Source organism: Cucumis sativus, chromosome 7 (assembly GCF_000004075.3).
Source record: "Cucumis sativus cultivar 9930 chromosome 7, Cucumber_9930_V3, whole genome shotgun sequence".
NCBI lineage: Eukaryota > Viridiplantae > Streptophyta > Magnoliopsida > Cucurbitales > Cucurbitaceae > Cucumis > Cucumis sativus.
The window spans coordinates 11,631,958-11,655,375 of NC_026661.2; the positions used below are offsets into that span (position 1 = coordinate 11,631,958).

At 30.2% G+C, this 23,418-nt stretch overlaps 2 protein-coding genes across 2 annotated transcripts; both read right to left on the reverse strand.

Moving 5' to 3' along the window:
• Positions 1 to 6,805: 6,805 nt before the first annotated feature.
• Positions 6,806 to 9,566, reverse strand: LOC101213100 (LOB domain-containing protein 4). The gene is made up of 2 exons (XM_004139779.3): positions 9,142 to 9,566; positions 6,806 to 7,196 (listed from the first exon to the last, which is right to left on the reverse strand). Exons 1-2 carry the CDS (start codon positions 9,346 to 9,348, stop codon positions 6,915 to 6,917), a joined length of 489 nt encoding a protein of 162 aa, XP_004139827.1. The 5' UTR covers positions 9,349 to 9,566; the 3' UTR covers positions 6,806 to 6,914.
• Positions 9,567 to 20,787: 11,221 nt separating this feature from the next.
• LOC105436124 (zinc finger protein CONSTANS-LIKE 5) lies at positions 20,788 to 22,878 on the reverse strand. The gene is made up of 4 exons (XM_011660732.2): positions 22,329 to 22,878; positions 22,047 to 22,184; positions 21,289 to 21,459; positions 20,788 to 21,159 (listed from the first exon to the last, which is right to left on the reverse strand). Exons 1-4 carry the CDS (start codon positions 22,776 to 22,778, stop codon positions 21,088 to 21,090), a joined length of 831 nt encoding a protein of 276 aa, XP_011659034.1. The 5' UTR covers positions 22,779 to 22,878; the 3' UTR covers positions 20,788 to 21,087.
• Positions 22,879 to 23,418: the final 540 nt, after the last annotated feature.

Sequence of the window (23,418 nt, forward strand, 5' to 3'; positions counted from 1 at the left end):
TCTCCATAAGCTTTGGCGGATCTATAGGTTAATTAAATGTGGGCTCTAATAACTTTGATCAATCAATTTAACCATGAAGAAAACATGAGATATCATTTAATGTCCTCTCTCTTATATATATATTTATATATGTTGGTTTGCTTTAATTTTAATGGTGTAATTTGTTCATTATATTTAAAAATATAAAATCTCAAATAGAAATGGTAAAAAATTATGGTTTTATTACTATTTAATTAGTCAAAATATTGCCGTTTTAGTTTGATTTTTCTTTTACCCAAATTGTTTCAAACAATAACAATGGTTTTCAGTAAGAAAATTAATACATCCAATGTTTTGAATTTGTTCATGTAATTGTGTTGATGTACTTATTTACAATTTTAACCCTATGGTTTAGAGAAGTGTGTATATATAAACTCTCTAACTTGGGTGTATTTTGAAAACATTCTCTCTTATATTATTTGTTCTTCCTCGACTCTTGGACGTAGCTAATACACTGTTAACAAACCATGTATAGTTGTGTGTCAATCTTTATGTTTTTCTATTGCTTAATTGTTGATTTCGTAAAAAAACTTGTATCAAATCCAATTTATTAGGTTTTCAAAATTCTACATTTGTTAGACAGCTAAGAATTTCGGTTGTAAATGTGAAGATCAATAAATCCATTAAGAGGAACAATTTTGGTTTATGACAGATCAAGATGCGATCCCTACTTTAGCATCAGAAGCTATAGGGACCGTTGACTGCTAAGGCAAAAAAGGTAGCTACAAATGACAAGAAATGGCATACTCTTGAAGAAGAAGGTGTATTCAACGATTACATTGTGTTTGACTGATGACATCATCATTGAGGTTGTAGATGAAAAAACTTTCGCTAGTTTACACTCAAGAATAGAGAGTCTCTATATGACAAAATCTTTCACCTAAAAAGTTGATTTTGAAGAAACGTTTGCATCATATACTTATGCATGAAGGTACATCTCTTCGTGATCATTTTGATATATTGATCAAGATATTGTTAGATATGTGTAATGTAGAAGTTAAGGTTGAGGATGAAGATGCTACCGTAATTTTGTTGACGTCTTTGCCCCTTCATCATATGAATATTGTTGATTTTTATATGCGAGGGAAAAAACTCTGAACTTCAAAAATTCTATTAATTAGGAAAGAATTAGATATTTCAAAAATTAGTTGAGGAGAGAGAACGTAATTAATGGTATTTAGAAATATAAAATCATTATGTAATTAAGGTTATATTTTTTATTTAGAAATGTTACGAAATAAAAAAATGAGAAAAACACCAAACAGGTTTAAAATATCTTAAAATATAATATGTTGCCAAAATATAAATCATAAATTATTGTTGAATTTGAGGACATTTATGAGGTGTTCCTTATAAAGTAGGGTTAATTTAAAAAAACTTTCAACTTAAGAAATGACTATTCCTCTTGGTAGTCCAATTTACATTTCAAGATTGTGTATTGGACTTTCTAAAGGCCCATCTTGTTTATTGGGCCTTCACAATAATCTTATAAACATACATGCCCTAAATTAATGACAAACATAATTTCACTTTGGATAATATGGTTAATATCCTTTTTATATATTCCATAAGTGTTATTTTAAAATTTGATTAGAAACTGTCAAACTACTAAAATTTTAATTTTAAATGTCAACATCCCATATAAAAACTATGATAATAGTGTAATTTTTATTTGAAAAAATTATTTAACGGTACTAATAATTTTTGTATGACAATTTTATTTTGAATTTTACTAAAATTCGATTTTAGTTTGAATAATTTAGTGTTTTCATTCTAATTGCTTTTACGACAAGTTTGACTTTTTTTTGTACATTTTTTCCATCTTTAGATCTTTTGAGTCGTGCAACAATCCAAATCTTATTCGGATTGTCGAAGACAAAGATGTGTATTGACTTATGTTAGTTATATCAAAAAAATTGGTTGTGGTTGTTAATTATGCATCTGCTAGTTCGGTTGGTGCCATATTTGAATAATCTATTTGTTCTCATATTTAGATTTTCTACAATATCTATAAAATAATAAACGTTCAAAACAAATAATACAAATCAATTCATTTGTTTGCTCCTAAAATCGAGAAGATACAGTTATACATTTTATTTTAAAATAATAAAAAAAAAACAAAATCAAATAGTTTGTTATATCTAAATATATTATATAATTAAATAATAAAAAACAACTAATTTTTATTCAAACTATTCTTTTCTTTCAAAATTAGAGAAGCTACATCAATGACCATATTCAAACTTTTCCGAAATGAAAAAAAAAACATTCAAATGGTTTAAATGATCTCGAGCTTATTTATCATTTTGTCATGATGAACTTGTTTTGTTTTTGACCCTTAACACTATGTTTATATGATAACGCTTGTTTTATCCCTAACCTTCAACTTATTTTTCCTGTCATGAGATGTTTATCTTATATTTGGTCCTTGACGTTGGTAATTTATTTAAAATATATTAGTTTGATGAGTTAGTGGCTACACCTTCGTCCATTCTAATTCTACAAGGATGCACAAATGGGGCATGTTGTAGCCACCTATTTTTATCCTACTAATATTTTTCTTTAAAAATAATATTAGTAATAATGACTAAACTTTTATTTATTTAATTTTGAAAAAAAGTATTAACGTAATATCTTATAATATCTCATTTTTATTATTTTAAGAAATAAAATAAATCAATTTATTTTAAATAAGATATTTAATATCACATTTATCTTATTTGTACTATTTTAAGAAAAAATAAATAAATTTGTTTTAAATAAAAACTTCTAATATCAATTTTCACTTATTTAAATCATTTTAGAAAAAAAGAAAATCAATTTTAAATAAAAATATTTTAATATTGATTTGATGTATTAATTTATTTTTCACAAAATCTCAAAATATCTCATTTAATTTATTTTAAGAAAATGAAATTTTGGTTTATTAATATAACATCAAAATTTGATTTTATTTTGATTACTTTTTGCTAATTTGTGGTACATTCCAGGTCTATAAATAGGGATCTTTGTCTTTTTCTTAAGCGACAGTTTTTTTTAAGAAAAAGAATCCTGTGAATGAGAGTTTCTTAAACAAAGAACTTTTTTGGAAAGAAAAATGGCTTAGAAAAAAAATTAGTTAGAGTAAGTTGAGAATTTTTTAAAAAAATAATCTCTTAAAAAGGTGAGTTTTCTTATTCATTTGATTACGTTAGTGTTTTACTTTTTGTTTTTGTTCCTCCTCAGCAAATAAAATTCCATTTTAAAATAGACTTTATTCGAGGTTGCATGTGGTAGGGATTTACTCCCAAGGATCCACATCGACTAAATTTTATTTGGTACTTGAAACTTTTTTTTTTTTCTTTTAAGAAAAAGAAACATATATGAATTTATCTATTATTTGTATGAATCTAAACTTAGAGTTTTGCATTGTATGGTTGAATTCTTAATTAGTATTGTTATATTATGATCATATTTTCTAAGACTTGGAAACTATATGATTGATGCTTGTCAATTTATGTATGATCTTTGTTGTTGCATTATATTTTAATCAAAAGAAGCAAGAGGCAAGGGTAGCTTGCCAACCATGAAGATTAGTATTGAACTAACCAAGCTAGGATTTAACCAAATGAATGTATTGAACTAACCAAGCTAGGATTTAACCAAATGAATGGTTAGCTAGACGCTTGGAAGCTAACTGTTCACCCTAACACTCCTAAAACTTAATGCAATTAGAGTATTAATTACATTTTCCTTGTTATTTTTTCGCATTCAACAAATTAGTTGTGATAAAATATGGAAAGCGCGTAAAAAACAATAAATTGGGATGAACACTAAATTAAGCAATAGTAGGAACAACTATCATTATTAACCCAGTTCAATGATATATCATCTACGATTGGATCGTTTAAATTTGGGTAGCCAAATCTAAATGATTATTTTAAAGATTTTTTGATACACAATCGTATAAATTTTACTATTTTTTGTATAAGATCATTTAGATTTTATCGTTTAAATTTGGAAAAAAAGAAAAATATGTAACCTTAAGATATAGGTTTCCTAGGACTACAATGTGAAGCACTTTTTTGTTACCAAGGTGAGTTTGGTTTTGCCGTAAGATTAGTGATTCTCAAACCTTCAAACCTTTTGAAACTGCTTTCCAATCAATTATAACTTCAATAATATCCTAATTTTCTTTTGTATATATTTTATCTGCAGATTTAAGCACCTCATAAAGTACCGAAACAATCACTCTGATCATGAAGAGGGTATTAAACGTCTAGTTCTTTGCTATGGAAAGGTTAGCATCCACTGCCTTATCACCCAGATTTGTAGCTTCAATGTTGGGGCTTTGACGAAAGAAAATGCTAGAACTGAATGAGTTGCACTAAAATCTAAGTTTTGACCGTTTCCATCTTTTTGGTGCCTTCTCATACTTCAAAGGGAGAGAGTTAGTTTCTTGTTTCTGTTATTTTTTTTTCATATTGATTTATTTTATATTGAGCAATTAAGTTGAAATAACATTCAGGTTTGTTAATGAGAAATGTTGATCATTATTATTTAATTCTTGTTTTTTGTTTACTATGATTCTCGGTTCTATTTTCTATTATTATGCAAGGACTACTCTGGTTAGTTACTCTGGTTCTTTGCAAAATTATCGGTTGATAATTGATATAATGTGTCACTATTGAAGTTCTACCTGTGCTATAGTAATATTTTCTGTTTTTGTTATGGCAGTATCATTGCATTACTCTTTTTTATGATCTGTGTAAGATAAAATCATTTTATCCCAAGAGTAGTTGATAATCTAACTTCTTTTGGCATTTCTTATGTCTAGTTACAATTTTGTTTCATCCCTTAATAGGAAGCGCACAACTAAATAGAAGTATATAGAAGTTTCACTACTAATAATCTCATTCTATTTATTTTTATGCAGATTTACACAATTCTTGAAACAACCCTTGTCACTTTGTCACTATTGTCATACTAACTAGGCTTGCAACTAGTAAGTGCATAATTGAAAACTTTGTTTAACAGTTAAGATATTTCGACATATCTCTAATTTTCTTTGCTTTTGCCGTAGAGTTTTAAATTTAATTAACATTTGCATTGAGTACTCTTATGGGTTTTTTTATTTGGTTCTAAGTTACCTTCAGTTAGCTGACCTGGTATGGTTAATTCACAGGTCAATCTCAATAGATGTATCTTTTAGTTGATGTTTGTTTTTCAATCCAATCATGATAATAAGTACTGTAACACATTAACACTAGGTGTATTGCAACAACTGTAACACTAGAAATTAATAACCTTATAAAATGGATGACAAAATTCAGATGAAGTGTTTCATCGTGATTTTGGTAGTTCGTCACAGTTTATTAAGAATGTAGAGTGATGCAAACAGATGTACTGGGGAACCTAGCTTTCTAAAGCATTTAGATTTGATCGTTTAAATTTGGACACCAAATCTAAATGATTTTTTTTTTAAAGATTCTTTGGTTCGATAGTTTAAATTTGGCTATTTTTTTACGTTTAGATTTTATCCTTTAAATTTGGACACCAAATCTAAATGATTTTTTTAAAGATTCTTTTGTACGATAGTTTAAATTTGGCTATTTTTTTACACTATCGTTTAGATTTTATCATTTAAATTTGGGCAACCAAATCTAAACAATTTTTTTTAGTTTATTTGTACACGATCATTTAAATGCTATTTTTCTATACAGTCGTTTATATTTGAAAAGCAAAATCTAAACAATTTTTTTAAAGATTCTTTGGGGTTTAAATTTGGCTACGATCGTTTAGATTTTGCTATCCAATATCCGAACAATTTTTTCCACGATTTTTTATATTTTTCACATGATCTAAACAACTAAATAAACGTTTGATTTTTTTAAAAAAAAGTATTGTAAATTTGGTACACAATTTTGAACAAAATAACGATTTGAAAAAAAAATAAAAGAAAAATTGCAGAAGAGGAGAAGAAAGACGATGATGATAAAGAAGAGGAAGAATTGAAATTGAAAAATCTTTATAAACCAGTAAGGGCAAATATGAAATTCTGAAAAAACAATCAACCTTAATGGCCTTTTCTTTTTTTTTTAGAAAAAGATATGTTAGATCGTGCACCCGAACATCTCCACTAAGTAGACACCCTCTTAGGACTCTCACCATTCCCGCTTCATTAAATAATCATCAGATCAGAACAGGAGGCGGGAGAGTACAAGGGCTAGAGACAAGCCTCATAGTTATACAAAAGCATTTAAATTTAAAGCAAAATAGTGCTAGTGCTGCCATTTTTAAAGAAACTAGATCTACTAGCCCATAAGCCTGTGAGATTTTTGACATCTTCCTAAATCTCTCGAGTAGTTCTATCATTGTTCTGGAAGATCCTGTTATTTCTCTCCAGCCATATGGTCCATGATGCAGTAACAATCAAATTGAAAATGATGATGCCTTTTTTGCTTTTTTGATTTGTGTTGCCTATGTTTTCTTAAACTGTTCTATGGGTCGTAAATTTTTTTCCGCTTTGTTCTATTTATGAAATTTAACCTATAATTTTTTATAATTTCTTTTTTGATATTTGTTAATGTATAATTGCTAGGAAAAGAAAAAGAAAAAGAAATAGTTGGCACATAACATGTTTTATGTTTCTATTTTTTTTTTTAACAATGAAAAACAAGAATAGTTATCGAATAATATATTCATATTTTTTGTACTTACTAAGGAGAAAACAAAAAACATAATACACAATACATGAAACTAAAAGAAAAAGAATGGATGAACTTAGTGGCCAAATAAAAGCTATAAGTAAAATTTAGGAAAAAACAAGATATATTTTTTCAATAAATAAGTAAAAGTATAGTCATAACTAAAATGTGGCAAAACAAAATAAATTACTAGCAAGACCATAAGGATGAGGATGCGGCCACATTGATATTGGGCGGAGGAGGAAGGAGGTCATCTGTACTAGATGATGATTGTGATGTTGTTGTGAATTGCCCCATTTTCATTTGAACCAGTTGGGCCTGTGTTATTGCTAATTGTTGCTGCAATGCATCCACTTGCTGTTGTAGACATGATATTGCTCCCACGCACCCGTACACCGGATCTCGAATCCTCGCGTTTGCCTCATATACCATCGAACTCACTGCATCGCTCCGTTGCTGCTCTGGTAACTCCTGAATTATTCAACGTGCCCATCACCAAATTGTTACATCAATTATTCTGCCAACTCTCTAAACTATAATTCAAGGCTTTTAGAAAAGTAAATAAATAAATAAACCAAATAACTATTGAGATGAAGAACTCCACATGTCCTCATTTTCTAAACACGAGGGGTTCAAATTCTCATATACTCTCTCTCATCCATTGTACCTAAATATATAACACATCAAAAAGAATAAGGTTGTTTCTAGAGATTTTTGTACTAATTTCCCCTAAATGATTAATAACCAGTACTAAAAATGTAAAATGATAACTAACCTTGTGTTTATGTCAAACCGCAATGAACACATTTTATACTGCATTACTGTTAATCTCTCTTTACCACAGAATAATTATATATAGCCCTAATATGGTAGCCACATCTATCATAATTTCACTTTTCTTTCCCTCTTCAACAACGTTTTTGTACTTCTCCCACGAAATATTGCAATGGAGTAGAGAAAAATGAAGATGGCCATCTGATTAGGGTTAGAAGAGCGAGGTGTCTAGGTATAGATCTATATTATGCAATAGCATATAAATAAATAAAAAGCTAAAGTGTGCACATTGATGAGTTAACTTTTATTCATTTATTAAGGGTGTTGTTAATTGTTTAAGCAGCTACAAATAGATAGATGATTCGTATAAAAATCTTTCTATATATATTTATAACTTTGGACTCAAAAGATGAAGAAGGTTAAAACGCCATTGTCGGTGTAGCTGGGAGATGGAAAAGATGGACATGACGTTTAAGCCTCCATTCACTGTAGAAATGATTAAAACGTCAGCATTACGCCAACAGTTAGTGATTGAAAAGTATATATTAGATTTATTAAAGTTTCCCGCCACACCCATTAGACGAAACATCTCTATCATTCTAAACCCCACGCCAAAACCAACAATAACAAAGTGTAAATTCAAGTAAATTACATTTGATTCGAGTGCAATGAACTTGTAAGAATTCCCACACCACCAAAAGTTTAAGACCAATTTTGTTTTGTTTTTTTTTTTAACATTTCAGAATTAAAAATAAACAAATAAAGTACTTTAGCTAAAACAAAAAATAGATTGAAATTAATTCCACTCTGAATAGCATAATAAAGCATCTTTTTTTTTTTTTAATATTTATTAAAATTTGACATGCAATCCTTTTACATTATTCGTCTCTAATCTGGACACCTGAAGCAAACCCTTTTCTTTCTTACATGTGAGATGCAGAATAATTTGCAAAAGATAGCCTTCTCTTGCTTTTTAAAAGTAGAGAGAGAACTCCTCCATTACTAAAGGACACTACTGGGTTGGCCAATACAATTTATATTTTTATTAAATTATAAGTGCTTCTTTTTTTATTTATTTTAATCCTTCAGTTCTCAAAATTCAAATTTTAGCCCCTAAATTAGGGACTAGACAAAAAAAAGTTACAAGTATTGAATTATATTAGGATGTATAATATCTAAATGATGAAATAGTTTTTAGAAATTTTAATTTAGAAGCTATTAGATACCAAAATGAAATTAAGTACATAGTTTTAGACCGCCACAAAAATAAACCATGACTAATATTTAATCTCTCTAAGGCAAATATTGGATATTGGATCATAGTTCAATATTAACTACAAATTAGACAATTATCACACTCATTTTTAAAGAAAATTTTCAATACTACAATATAACAACATAAATATATATTACTCCTATCATTAAATTGTCACCCATTAGAAATGATATAGAATCCAATGAGAAGAGAGGTCGAACAATAGATATTGTTGTAGTACAAAAAAAACTTTCCCTAATTTTCTAACATAGTTATTTTCAATATATAGCTGAAAATGAGTTGAGATGGCAATACTATTTTTAGAGGTAATTAATGAGAATATCCTCAAAGAAAAGAAAAGGGAGAAAGGAGATTATTGGAATGAACCTGCAACAATTTGCTGACATTACTAGCACCAAAGACCTTGTGAACACTGGAGAATTTGTGGGGATGATCCGCCGGAAAATAAGGAGCAAAAACACAGTCGTGAGCACACCGCCGCCGCAAAAGCTTGCAGGCAGCGCACGGCGCGGCTGCACCATTCCCCTTTTTGCAGCTCCCATTCATCATCATCATCATCTCCGACGATGCCATTTATTTTGATGATCAGTACTAAAATATTGTTACTATATAATTAATCTTCAGAAATTGATCTTAGCTTGCTAATTATCAACTGTAATAATATATTATTTTGTGTGAATAAAACCCAGATGAAGAATTAAACTGAAACAGCTCAAAGAAAGAAGTGAATTTTGTTTAAATATTGGGGGGGAAATTGAAAGGCAAATTCAAGAAAAAATGAGTTATAAGAGAGAGGAAGGATCAGGTGGCATGAATTGAATTAAATAGAGTAGAAAGTGAATATCAAAAATCTTTTGAAGGGACCCACCATATATCCAAGAATACTACCAAGATTTTGCCTCTACATTATTGGAATATTTTTCATTATTTACTTACCAACCAAATCAACCCCCCCTTTTAATTTCATTCAAATTATATCACAATTAATTATTTCACCTTTTCCTTTTCAACTCTAATTATTACTTTTCTTGTTTATCCAATAAAAATCTCATTCTTCTCTGTCTTCATTCTCCATCATTTTTCTGTTTTTCCAATGTTGCTACATAAATAACACCTAACAATAATGACTAATATATATGTATAGTACAAAGTTTGTATAACTAAACAGTGGTTCACACCCATGAATAGCCTCCTTGTCTGATCATTTCTTCCTTACAAAAACAATTATCTTCCTTCCACCATGTAGTTTCGTCCATCGCAAGTTATGTTTTTAGTTATCTATCTTTTTTTAAAGTATATAAGTTCTTGCGGAAGAGCTCTAAATCATGAATTTTGGAGATTACTTTATTTACTCAGGTTTAATACATAGATGGTGTGTTTTTTTGGATTTAATTATAATATTTTTAACTACTTGAATGGAAGAAGAATTTACACATATATATATATATGTTTGAAATAGTTGACTTTCATATTGGGTTGTAGATAAGAACGTAAACTAACTATATAGATAAGAAAAAAAGAAAGAGATTTAAAGTGCTTAATTAGTTGGGGCCATAATTTGTTGTCATTTCCATGTGATCATTTGTAGTAATAGTTGACAAATTCAAAAATTTCAACCACACTTTATGTTTGATGTTATAATTAGTCAAGCTCACATGGCCGTATAATGACAACACAAAAACTCATTGCTAATTATATGGGTAACTTGCATATGTTGATTAATGAATGTATTATGTATTATGGAATTAATTGCTTGATTCTTAAGCTACGTATCTAATTAACTTGCCTTATCCTTCAAGTATATATATTTATAATGTATTAATAGAATTAATTAATTAAGATTACCTTTTCTAGTATGCTTAGTGGGAGAGAGAAGAGGAGTTTTTTTTCAAATATTATATACATCATCATATCTTATATTGCTAATGCATGAATCCATAAAAGTATAGACATTCAAATATCAAATCATGGACTATACATACACACACAAAAATTTGATTAATGAACAGTGTGATTAAATGGAGAAAACACGTAGTGATTAATTAAATAAAATAAAAATGTAAAGGATAGTGGGAAAATATTTGTTTTGTAATGGGAAATATATTAGAAATTTTTGGTGATGTCCATCTCATTGATAGTTATATAGGAGGCAAGTTACATCAAATAGAGAAGATGGCCATAATTGTGTTTTTTTTTTTCTACCATTTTCCTTTATCTTGTTATATTATGTAACTCGTGCATTAATAATTAATTGGTTTTCCCAAATGTCATAACTTTACCACATTTTCTAAAGAATTGTCTTTTCTTTACCCACGCCCAACTTTTATGAATGTCAAAAAAATCTTAGTAGAATATATAGTAGCTAGTTAGGTTAAACTTTTGTCCTGTCCGTATATAGTTTTTCTCTCAAAAAAATATATATTTTTTTTGAATTGACTAAAACTTCGAGTTATATAAGTTCACTACAAGAAATTTTGGATCTCCTAACGTCGTTTTGCATCGTCGGAAGATATGACGTTAGGAGTTAAAGCCTCTTCTGATGCACAAACTGAGGTGTAGGGAGAGGCCCTAACTCCCGACGCTTTACTTTATGGGAGTTAGCATTTAAAAAACTCTCTGCTCTTCACAGATCTGTGAAAAAGGGAAAAGGAACAAGTAGAAATGGAGTCTGCTAGGGTTGCTCATATATTTGCCGTCGGGGTCGAAGTCGTCGTCGTTGTTAGTGTCGATGCGTCGTCAGCGTCAGTGGCTGATCTGTCCATTGTCGTTACTCCCTCCACCCGTGTCTCTGTCATGATCTCTTAGTTGGAGGTAATTCAAAATTTGAAATCCTAAATATAAACCCTTTGAATTTTTTCTTAATTTCCTTTTCGATTAGTCACTTTCTTTTTTTATTCTTCGATTAGTCACTTTCTTTTTTTATTCTCCAATATTTCTTCTTCATTTCTATTTAAAGTTTAGAATTGTGAAGTTTTCGAGTTTCCTTGAATGTTTTAGTGAGATTGATGTTGAGTACTGGTGAGGCTTTTTACTTTGGTTCTTTTACTTTATCCTTCATATATAAAGATTCGTGGAATGTAACTTGATGTAATGTCGAGTGTTAGTACTCAATAATTGATGGGAGAACTTTAATTTACTTGAGATCTTCTTTTCTCTTTCTTTTATCTTTTTTTTGTGGTATGAAGATTTGTTTAAAGTTATTTGATGCTATATTGAATGATAAATGATGACTGAACGGTTGTTCTACCTTTTTTAAAAAAAACTATTTTCCATTTAGATTTGTAGAAATTTAGAACTATGGATTGATAAGCAAAAAAGGTTTTTTTTTTAAATACAAGCATTCTCCACTGGTTCTATTTGCTTGAATTTAGAACTAGGACCGATTGCTTTTATTTATTGGTTTTCTTTGCTTATGCTCGTTGTCTTCCAGCTAGTTCATGAGTAAGTTAATGCTTAGAGTACAATTTTGGTTAGATACGTGGGTTGCTGGTTCATCTCTAAAGGATTCATTTCCTTAATTGTTCAATATTGCTTCTCTTCCTAGTGGTTCAACTTTTGAAGATTGGAATGGTGTTTCATGCTCTTGGAATATGTTCATTAGAAGCGTTATTAAAGATCTATGTAATGGAGGTCACTTTAGCATAAAAGATACAATTCTTTTAGTAATCAATTTAATAGTAAATTATCCCATATATTATTTGCAAATGACATCTTAATATTTGTTGAAGGCAACGAAGAATATCTTTCCAACTTCAAGTACATTCTCCACTTATTCGAATCAGCATCGGGGCTTAATTTCAACTTAAACAAGTCCACGCTCTCCCCTATAAATGTTGACTCAAACAGAGCGAATGAGATTGCTAGCAGTTGGGGCATCAAAATATAATATTTTCCTTTAAATTATCTGGGAATAGCCTTGGGTGGTAAACCATCATCATCTAACTTTTGGGATAACATCACTGAGAAAATTCACAAAAAGCTTAGTAGCTGGAAAGATTCCTACATTTCTAAGGGAGGCAAAATCACTCTCATCAACGCCACACTTGCTAGTCTCTCCACATACCAGCTATCTGTTGTCAAAGTTCCAACTGGATTGAGCAAAAATATTGAAAAATTTTGGAGACATTTCTTTAGGAAAAATTCCAATGATAATAGTACACATTTTCTTAGATGATCTAAAATTACTTCAGGGGAGGCTTGGGCATAAACAAAGTCATAGATACAAACTTAGCTCTTCTCTGTAGATACACATCTGAAGAGAAGGCTCTTTGGAAACTTTGAGCTCCAACAATGGGCTGCCTTGAGATCTCTACTCCTGAAAACAATCGTGGCTCTGATATACCAATTTGGAAGTTGAATACAAACGGTCAGTTTTGCATTGCCTCAGTCAAAAGAGCTATACATGTGTTGAACGCCCATGATGATCAGTCAAACATGATCAACCCAAATATCTTCAAAGTTTATGGAAAGCAAGTATCCCAAAAAAGTGTAATTTCTTCGTATGGACCCTTATACATGAATGTATCAATACTACTCAGAAGCTCAAAAACAAGGCTCTCAAACTGGTATCTCAATCCAAACTGGTACTCTCTTTCCAAAAAAACAATCTGAGGACATGGAACATATTTTTATTTCTTGTGCTGTCATACAAAATATTTGGGGCAAGGCTGAAATTACGATTAAATGGAAAAACAACAATTCAAACCTTGCTTCTCTATTCAAGAAAATATGAAGAATCAATCGAAAAAGCAAAAAAGAGAACATTACCTTCAACACTATAGCTATAACTCTTTGGATCATTTTGTTTGAAAGAAATAACATAATCTTCAAACAAAAGGAATGAAATACAAGGGAGATTTGAGATGATATTCAAGCTCTTACGGGGTTTCTGGACTAGTAGATCGAAACTCTTTTCAAACTATAGCCCTAACTCTATCGCTTTAAATCTCAACGTTTTTGTATAATTCTCATGTGGGCTTATCTCTAGCCCTCTGCAATTTCAACTTCCTGTATTTTTTGTCTATATTAATGACGCGAAGGTGATGAGGATGCTAATGGGGTGTGCACCTACTAGAGATGTCCGAGTGCACCTGTTGACCTGTTGTATCTTATTAAAAAAAAGTCAATAGCCTAAACAGTCTATAATATAGAAATAAGATTGGACATCTTATTCTAGGGACACTATGGATGCTTCCTACTTTGTATTTAATACAAACGAAGTAATCATGAATCGTTTATGTAGAAAACATGTTAATACCAAAACTCTAGAATTTGAAATTAGAAACTCAATTAGTGAACTCTTGGGTTTGATATCTTAAAACTCGTAACTTGTGAATGTCAAACGTTTCTATTATTCAATGAAGTTGTTGTTGAAGCATTGTTCAATAAGATCACAACAAGAAAGTTAGTTTTGAGTGACAAAACTTTTAGTGGCACAAGTTATTTTTGTCGATAAAACACACTACAAGAATTTTGGTCTATACCGATAGTTTTTCTGACAATGTAAAAAAATGTAGACAAAGATATGATGTGCCTACATAATTTAATTGCATGGACACATCTTTGTTTTTGGTGACCAAAATATATATGCGAGCAAAGAGTTGTGTGATTTTAAGGAAAAATTTTAGGCTAGCATAAGTTTTATTTTTTAAAAAACCTAACCTCTTTACTTTTCGTCCTTTTTTACTCTTTCCCTCCATTTCTCCCCCACACAACCCCCCCCCCCCCCCCCCCCCCCCCAATTTACCTCTTCTCGTAGTCCCTTCCCTCGATTTTTCTCTTCTCGCAAACCCCTCCCCTGAACCCTACAATGTATTTTTTTTTCTTAGATTTGATTCTGAGATGGTTCTAGATGGTAATTAGTACTCTGAATAAAGTGATTCTTCGATGGGGTAAAATGATTTTTTTATTATCAAATTATTTGTACTGTTTGTTAGTTGGGTGGGTGTGAGTGTATCTACATTCATTGTGATTGAATGTTCTATGTTTGAGCAATTAGGTCAATGATACATTGATAGTTCATTACTCATCAGTTCTGGGTTATAAGTAATAGTATTTTAGGCTCTCTTTCAAGTTTTATTTTAGGCTGATTTGACTACTTTGTCGAAACTCCCAGCTTATGTCTAATTGCTTTCAATTTGTGATGAACGATGTTTTGTGTTACTTTACTAAGCATGCATATATAGGTTAAATCAATCAATTAAGACATTGCAAGTAGCTAAGATTTTTTTTACTTTTTATGGGTACAAATGTAATTTTACTTTGTTACTCGATTCATTTGAAACAAGTACGTTCTTATTCATTTTAATGTACCTTTTTTGGCCACATTTATATAATTTGGAGGAGCACGAAATGCCTCTGTGGATATTTTCAAATTGAGCTAACCATTTTTTATGTATTTAATTTTTTTTTTGTCATTTTGGTATGCTAAAATAAAAATTGATATATAGTTCATTGATATAGCTCATGTGTAACTAGACCCACTCAAGAATTATGGTTGGTTATATTTTGACCAAAGTATTAATGGTTGGAAAAAAATTCATTTTAGATTTTTTTGTGACAATGTTCTATATATTTTAATATAGCTAAGAAATTCATTCTATATTTGAAAATTAATCTACAAACATACAATATTAATAATAAATGTGAAAAAAAAATTAAAATAGTTTTTTCCACATGTTTTGTGTTGCTAGAAGATGTTGGCCGCTAGAAAGCTCTAGTGATGTTTGATACGTGGGCACAAAAAGAAGCAAATATTATTTGTCGACGCATCATTCGTGGCAAATCAAATCTCTATCCAAAAAAAGCATTTGACACATGCATATATATATTCATGCCGACGTATTTAACGTAACGGGAAATTTTCTTTTTGACGATATAAATATTTTCCTTGGTAGAAACAGTTTCTGCCTACGATACAAACGTGGTTAGAAAGTCTATTTTAATTTTTTCGACATGATGTTGATCATGAGTAAAAATACCTTTATGTCGTCTGCCAATGTTTATTTCATGGGCGAAAATGTTTTTTCTGTCTATGAGTTTAATTGGTGTGGACAGTTATGCCAATGCAAACATCAATAACGTTGACAAAAGAAAATATGACGAAGTTTCGACCACGAAGTGTGTCCACGCAAAAATAACGTTGGCAAAAGCTCTCTCCACAATTTTCTTAAGATCTGCCCACGTTTCTCTACGTCGACAAAAACCAAAATTCTTATAAAGAAAGATCATTTATAGCCACACGTAAAAAAATGTGTCACAAATTATTATTGTTAGCAACCTATTTTTAGCCGCCCTTGTAAAAGAATTTATAATACGTTCATAAGTGCCACTAAATATTGAATACTTTGAGCAACAAACATAGAGATCCTGCTAAAATATAGCCAAATTTTCATCCCTAAGTTTTTTCCCCTTTATTTTACTCTCCCTCTGATTACCATTTTCATTTAATGGTTTAGAAAAAAATGAAGATAAAATCCTTTTGTTTTCCTTTCTCTCCATCTTACGAGGTCGCACCATCCAACGGACCCTCGACGTTTGACCCACTTCAAGTGCGACGACGCAGAAGCCACTTTGACGACGACCCACTGTTTGCCACCCACCTCGGTGAACCACTTCGACCCACAACTTTAGTAAGCTCCGAACGACTCCGTCGCAATGGCCAAGGCTCACAATTTCTATCCTTCTCCATCTTCTGCTCAAATGATTTGTTTATTTGTTCTGTTTTGTATTTACCCCACCTTGATTAAATCTTGTGGATTTTTAACTTAAGGTTGTCTAAGTTGTACTTAGTATGGATTGAAGTTGGATAAATTTAAGTGATCAAACTTTTAATGAATATTCTAATGGTGTGTTGATAACTTGATTGGAGTTGCAACCATAGAAGAACCAGATGTTTTTGTCTACGTGAACGTCAATTGGAATAAATTAGATGTCACTAAACACAATTTGTAAATATGGCATCTCTCCGACTTATAGGAAGATGGACTGGCCTCATTCCGAAATTGTAGAGTAGGCTTTTGGCCTTGACTTTTGGAGGTGAGTATTCCATAGAGATACGTATGATTTTTCTCCATTTTTGAGATCTAATTCAAGGTTTCTAAGTGCTTTTCAAATTCAAGTGAGCGTAGAGAAGGTGTAAATCTTAGAGGAAACATTAGAATCGGAGATACTATGAATGATTTGATGCTAGCTAGAGATTATTCATGATTTACATGAGTCAATGTTTGAAGAAACTACAAAAGAATAATCAAATGAGCAAGATGAGTTAGATAAAATAATAAGTGGAATGTTTTGTGAATTAAAAGAGGAGTTACGATCACTATAAGAAAACCTTATTTTCGTGACAATAAAAATATGTCATTAACTAATTTCATGACTCATTTTTTAGTTTTCTAGTCCACTATCAACACAAGTCTATATATGACTCTCCTAGAAAGTGTAATAATTAAACATTTCATGACACCCGTTTTTCATCCATATTACTTATTTAAGGATACTTATTTTACATTGTAGTCTTGTTTTCTATAACATAATTTTATTGTCAATCTATATCTAAAATGTTCATTTTTTCTGTCAATTAAACATTTAACTTAACACAAAAAAAACATCAGGTTGTGATATGCTTCCAACATCAATAACTTCCTAATTTTGATATTGTCAATAACTTCCTCTTAATAAAAACTCTAATGCAACATATAAAATTAGTCCTATTTAAATGTTACTAAAAAAGGGGAAAAAATATAAAATCCTAAAATTGCTTTAAAATATTGAATAAAATATCACTAATAATTTGATGCATGAGTGGTTCATATCATTCGTAGTATAAAAAATGTACAATCTAATCTTGTTTAAATTGAGATCATCTCATAGTTTTACGTTTTTACTTTTACTAATTTGTAAGAGGTTTCAAACTACAATTGTAGGTAGAATTCTAGGTTGTTGTTGATTTTTGGAGCTAAATTGATGAAAAGGAAGTCGAAAAACATCAACTAGAACAAGCGAGGAGCATAAGAGAACTTTTGACCTATAAAACTCTATGTTTTCTTTAAAATATAGCAAAATAAATAAAAATATTTGACAGAGTATAACAAAATTTTAGAATTGAAAATATAACAAAATTTGGTACGTTTATAAATATATTTAGCATTTTGTTATTTATAATAAAATTATTTTAACAAAGAAACATATGTACGTTTGTATGTATATGTATGTATCATTATTCATCATATTATGACGTCTAGATCTTCGATGTGTGAACAGTTGTTACCTTTTTCCTTTCAAGGATTCCTTTGCCTTTATTGCACTTTGTGTTACTGTGTATTATTTGTCTTCTTTCCTTGTTTTGTTATGGTTATTCCATCGATGTCCAAAAAGGAATATATTTGATGTGGTGGTGTCAACAGCTTGAATGGAGAAATAATACATAACCTAACTATAAGGAATCCGAAGACCATTATTGATAATCAATAATATGGTTTTAAGAAAAGCTTACCAAAAATATCTTTGATATATAATTAATTAGATATAACACCTCACAACGTTTCACTCGAAGTTTTAGGCCCGATACCATGTGAATTCTTAAATTATCAATTCAACATAAAAGTTTTAGTTGATGATTGAAGATAAATTTAATATAATATCTAAGATAGATGTTAACTAAAATGTGTCATTCTAATTGAAATATATTGTAGTCATTGTCTCTTAATATTTCGATCTTGAATGACATATTGAAAATAAAACTCGGGCTCAAAGAAATTTTATTTTAAATGGCATTTGAAGTAATTTTAAAAAAAAGAAAACTAAAACATGTGAGTATGAACAAACCTTGCTAAAGGAACATATGTTATCAATACTTCTATCCAAAAATAAGCTCAACTCAAGTAAGCACAGTAAATTTCAAGAGAGATATAAGATATAGGGGAATTTCTACATCCGCTTGGGTGCTTTAAAATGTAGTTTGTAATTTTCAATTAGTTTCTTGAGTTCTTCATGGGGATATGTAAGGGTTATACATATAAAGGCTTTGTAATTTTATGTACACAAATAACTAATTTATAAGTCATTGAATATATGATTATTGACAGACGTCTATTCACACATATAAATAGAGGTGTTAAGAAAGTAAATGTTTTAATTGGGAAAAATATATGCAAAAACAGTCTATTCCATATATTCTCTTTTCACCCTAATGACTCTAGCCTCGCATCTAATAGAGCTCTGAATTAATTGAATTTTCCATGTCAGAGAACTTAATAATCGAGAAAGATGATGAAATGTATATAAATTAAAGACAATTTTCTTTAATGAGACAACTAAAAATATTTTTCCAACTACGAACCAATTAAAAAGCAAACTATATCATGTGAAGTGAGTTCAAAATGGAAATAAATTAATGGAGAGGATGAACAACATTAAAGGAAGAAAATAGTAGAATATTACATAACTGTGTCAATTTTTGAGGCCCAACCTCAAATCTCCAAAATACAAACACAATGTGAATTCGAGATAGTATGGAAGTTTGTTTACCAAAATATAGCAGAAACAATATATATATATATAAAAAAAAAAAACAGGGAGTAATGAGTAGTAAGACAGGCTCTGTGACAAAGTGAACCCATATATGCAATAGTGTTAAGTGTATGTATGTTGGTGCTGAATATAAAATATAAATATAATAAAGTAATAATGAGATTTTTAGTAGTCAATGAATGGGTCTTGAAAGTGTGAATTTGTTTGAGAATAATTTATGGGTTGGAGTTGAATTTGATGAATACATGAGGGGAACTGACATTTTTTAATAGGTAGTGCTTTCAACTCTTTTGTTATTATTTTAGGGCAAGATCTTAGAGAAGATGGGCATGCATCAAATTAAAACCCCATTACCTCCTTCCTCTCCCCTAAGTCTGAAACCCTATGCCATATCCTCTTCCATAAAAGCGCACCAGTACCCTTATATAGCTTTCACATGATATCATTTTTTCTTATCTAAATCAGTTGTGTGTTTCCTGAGTCCGCCCAGAACATGTTACATGACATACTATTTTTATACATTCCTCAACAATATTAATGCTCTATCTGAAATGACTCCTTATATATGTTTAAGAACAATTTCATCTAAATTTCGTTCAGATAACTCAATTGGTAAATTAAATTTTTTTCATAATAATTAATAGCTCTACTTCTAAGTTATAACCAGGCATGGCTGTATTTCCCCCCGTAGGGCGAGGAGAATGAAAAAGAAAAATCCTAAAAGAAAAGAAATATATATTTCTTTGTTTATGTATTGGGGTTATGGGGCATTATATTATGGGGTCAGCTAATGGGGAAACAACAAATATTTTCAATTAAATTCACTTTCTAGTCTCAGTGTTATCTTACGAATGAAATAATGGCGACTGGGTGACACCCAATTGGTCTTTTTTTTGTATATGATTGAAATTTGAAACTACAGGGAAGAAGACGCATGAAAAGATTTACTTGCCCTTGCTTTCTTCATATTGATCAGTTGTTTATATATTTTTCCTTCACAGGTTCCATTTTTACACAAAGCTAAGAAGAAATTAGGCTGTAGCTAGTTTAATTATATGCTATTACTTTACAACAGACATAATCGGAGATTAAGATAAAGCAAAAAGACAAATATTAAGGAATCGGGTAATATGTTCGTACAAAAAAAGGAATCCACAATTAACATTTTTCATGTGTTTGATGAAATCATTAGGAAAATTTTGAAAAGCCACTTTTCCATTTCTAATTCCGCAATGCGTTACTCATATTCATACAAAGTTGGATGTGATATAAATATATAAATCCACTATACTTATATATAAACAAGAGAATAACAATTTAGTGATGATCATGAACAAAAATCAATAGTATCCGATCCCATCAAGTACAAATGACAACTAGCTTTTCAAACCATTATATTATGTATTTTTATTTGTTCTGTACCACTCACTATTTGAATCATTGGATCAAAGTACATGCTGATCAACAAAAAAAGGAATCACATTTGAGATAAAATCATTCATTAAAATTAGTTAATCGATCTCAAAAGACGAGGTCAAAACATCATTAGATTCGTTATATTGTGTGTATTAGTCTCTCCTATGTTTCAAAATTCTAGGAATGTCCTTAAAATTAAAATTAACACATAGTTCGGAACAGTTTTAATTGGTCCATTATTTAATTAATTAAAATAAGCTATATATATATATATAGCTACCACCACCAATTATAATAATTAAAATATTTGAAGAATTTCCTCTTTTTGTGCTGCTCCTTTTGATCATCTTCATCAATTTCCATATCTCAACTACTGATATATGGTAGATACATTAGGCTCGAGATATCTTGTAGCCATTCTTCCTCATCCCCTTTCATCTGCAAAAATTATTCAAACCATAAAATATCTTATCAACTCACGAATCTTTTTCCTTTCCTCTTCATCATAATAAAAATCATCACCCTTTCTAATTTTAAGAAACTATAATATTAAATAAAATTAGATACCTGGACACCAAAATCATGGTGGTTGTATAGTAATTCAGTGTCTTTTTGAATAGTAGTGTCATTGTTCTTTATCGTTGGATTAAGTTCTTGATCGGATATTGCTTCATTTTTCCTTGCAAATCTGCCTCGGACTCGAATTCTTCTGTCCGCTAAGGTTTTCCGACATGCATACTGTATTAATTAAAGGTTGATAGGTTGTGTTAAATTTAATTATATATTCATACTTCAATTGACTCCCACCTCGATTTAAAATGGTTAAAAACAATACTTTTCTCAAGTAATTCAAAAGAATGTTTTGAAAACATCTTTAATCAGTTTAAATTAATTTAATATTAAAACTTTTTAAATAAAAATGTTATATATATCATAAAAATCGATTTTTTTGTTTGAATGATTAAAGAAATACTTAAGGTTGATTTTAATTGACCATTTCAGAACTGGTTTGTAAAATCCCAATACAAAATGATAAATTTAATTGTGAAACTATCATAGGGTTTTTCCAAAACTAGAAAAAGAAAACAAAGTATAAAATTTATTACATTTATCAAGGGTAAATATTTTGTGAATTTTTCTATATATTTTTTTGACAATTTCTTTATTATTATTATATATGATTATTTATAGTTGGACAGCCAAACGAAAATGATACATAAGAAGATAGTTATGGTTTAATTATTCTGTGTTATATGGTATATATGGGAGGAGATTATTACAATTATTTATTGCTGAGAGAGAGAGAAAGAGAGAGAAGTAGATACCTTGATGGTTTTGTTGAAATTTCTTTGGTTTCTTTTCTTCAAATAACGCAGAATCCTTTCTTTTCTTACTTCTTCAGAATAGCGGCCGACTTTCATGTTTGAGTCCTCAGCTACAGAAACTTGATTGCTTTGGTTGTCCTGTATATCAAATCATTATTATTTAATTGATGAGGAGGAAACGAGCATATCATTAAAATTCCTAAAACATAAATCTAATAATAGTTATACGAGAATTGGAGAAGAGAGATGAAGAGATATAAGAGGGGATATTTATATATATACCCAATTATGCGTAGGGAGAGGATTATTATAAAATGATGGTTTGATCTCAGGCACCAATCCGAAACAATCGTCGTGAAACTCAGAGAATAATTGATGATCTGGTAATTGACATCCAAGATGGGAATTAAAATCTTGACACGATGATCCTCTTGCATTTTTATTATTCTGATGGGAATGGGCGGAAGGAAACGGCGGTAGCATGTCTTGTTGAGGAAACGACCAGGTAGCCGAATCAATAACATTAGAAGAACAATAATATTGATTAGGATGAGTATAAGGTTGATGATGAAGAGCCCCAAAATTATCATCCTCCAACAAAGGAACTAAATTATCATCAGCAGTTTCATCTCCCCAGCCAATGCCCACAGACGGCGTCGTTGGAGGAGGAGCTGCCAAGGATGTATACTGATCATCATGGTAGAATTGATCAGGAATTGAAGCCATGGCCATATAATTATTGGGGTAATGGGGAATTACAAATTTAAAATAAAATAAAAAAAGACAAAGGGTTTGATTTGGGTTCTTGTGGCTTGGATTTTTGCTTTTAGATTATGGATATAATATATATACATATATATATGTGCGGGCGCGCGTGTGTTGTGGGGGCAGTGGGATTCATATTGGGGCAAAGGGTAGCAAGTTGTTATTGTGTTTGGGTGTGGGGGCAGGAAGGGCAGGTGACCGTAAGAGTGTGTTTAGGGAGTTAACTAAAGACAGAGATGATTTGCATTGGGACACCCTCCAAAAGAAAAACTCCTCACTCAAAAATTGTCACTTTAAGCTGTAAACGCGTAATCAAATTAACTGTGCACCCACTTAATTATAATTACTCTTTCTTATCTATCTATATCACTTATGCTAACTCTTCCACCTTTAACTCTAATTTATATTCATTCTCCTTCTATACTTTCTTTCTCAATTACTCAAATTTTAGTCTTTATATTACTTTTAACATAATTATTTTTAGTCACACAATAACATCTTTCTCCTACAAATCAAAATAGCAAATTGTACTCAACCTTTTAAACTAAGATAATACCTTAACCTCTAACCATTTTTATTTCTTTATTATATAATACCACCCTTCAAA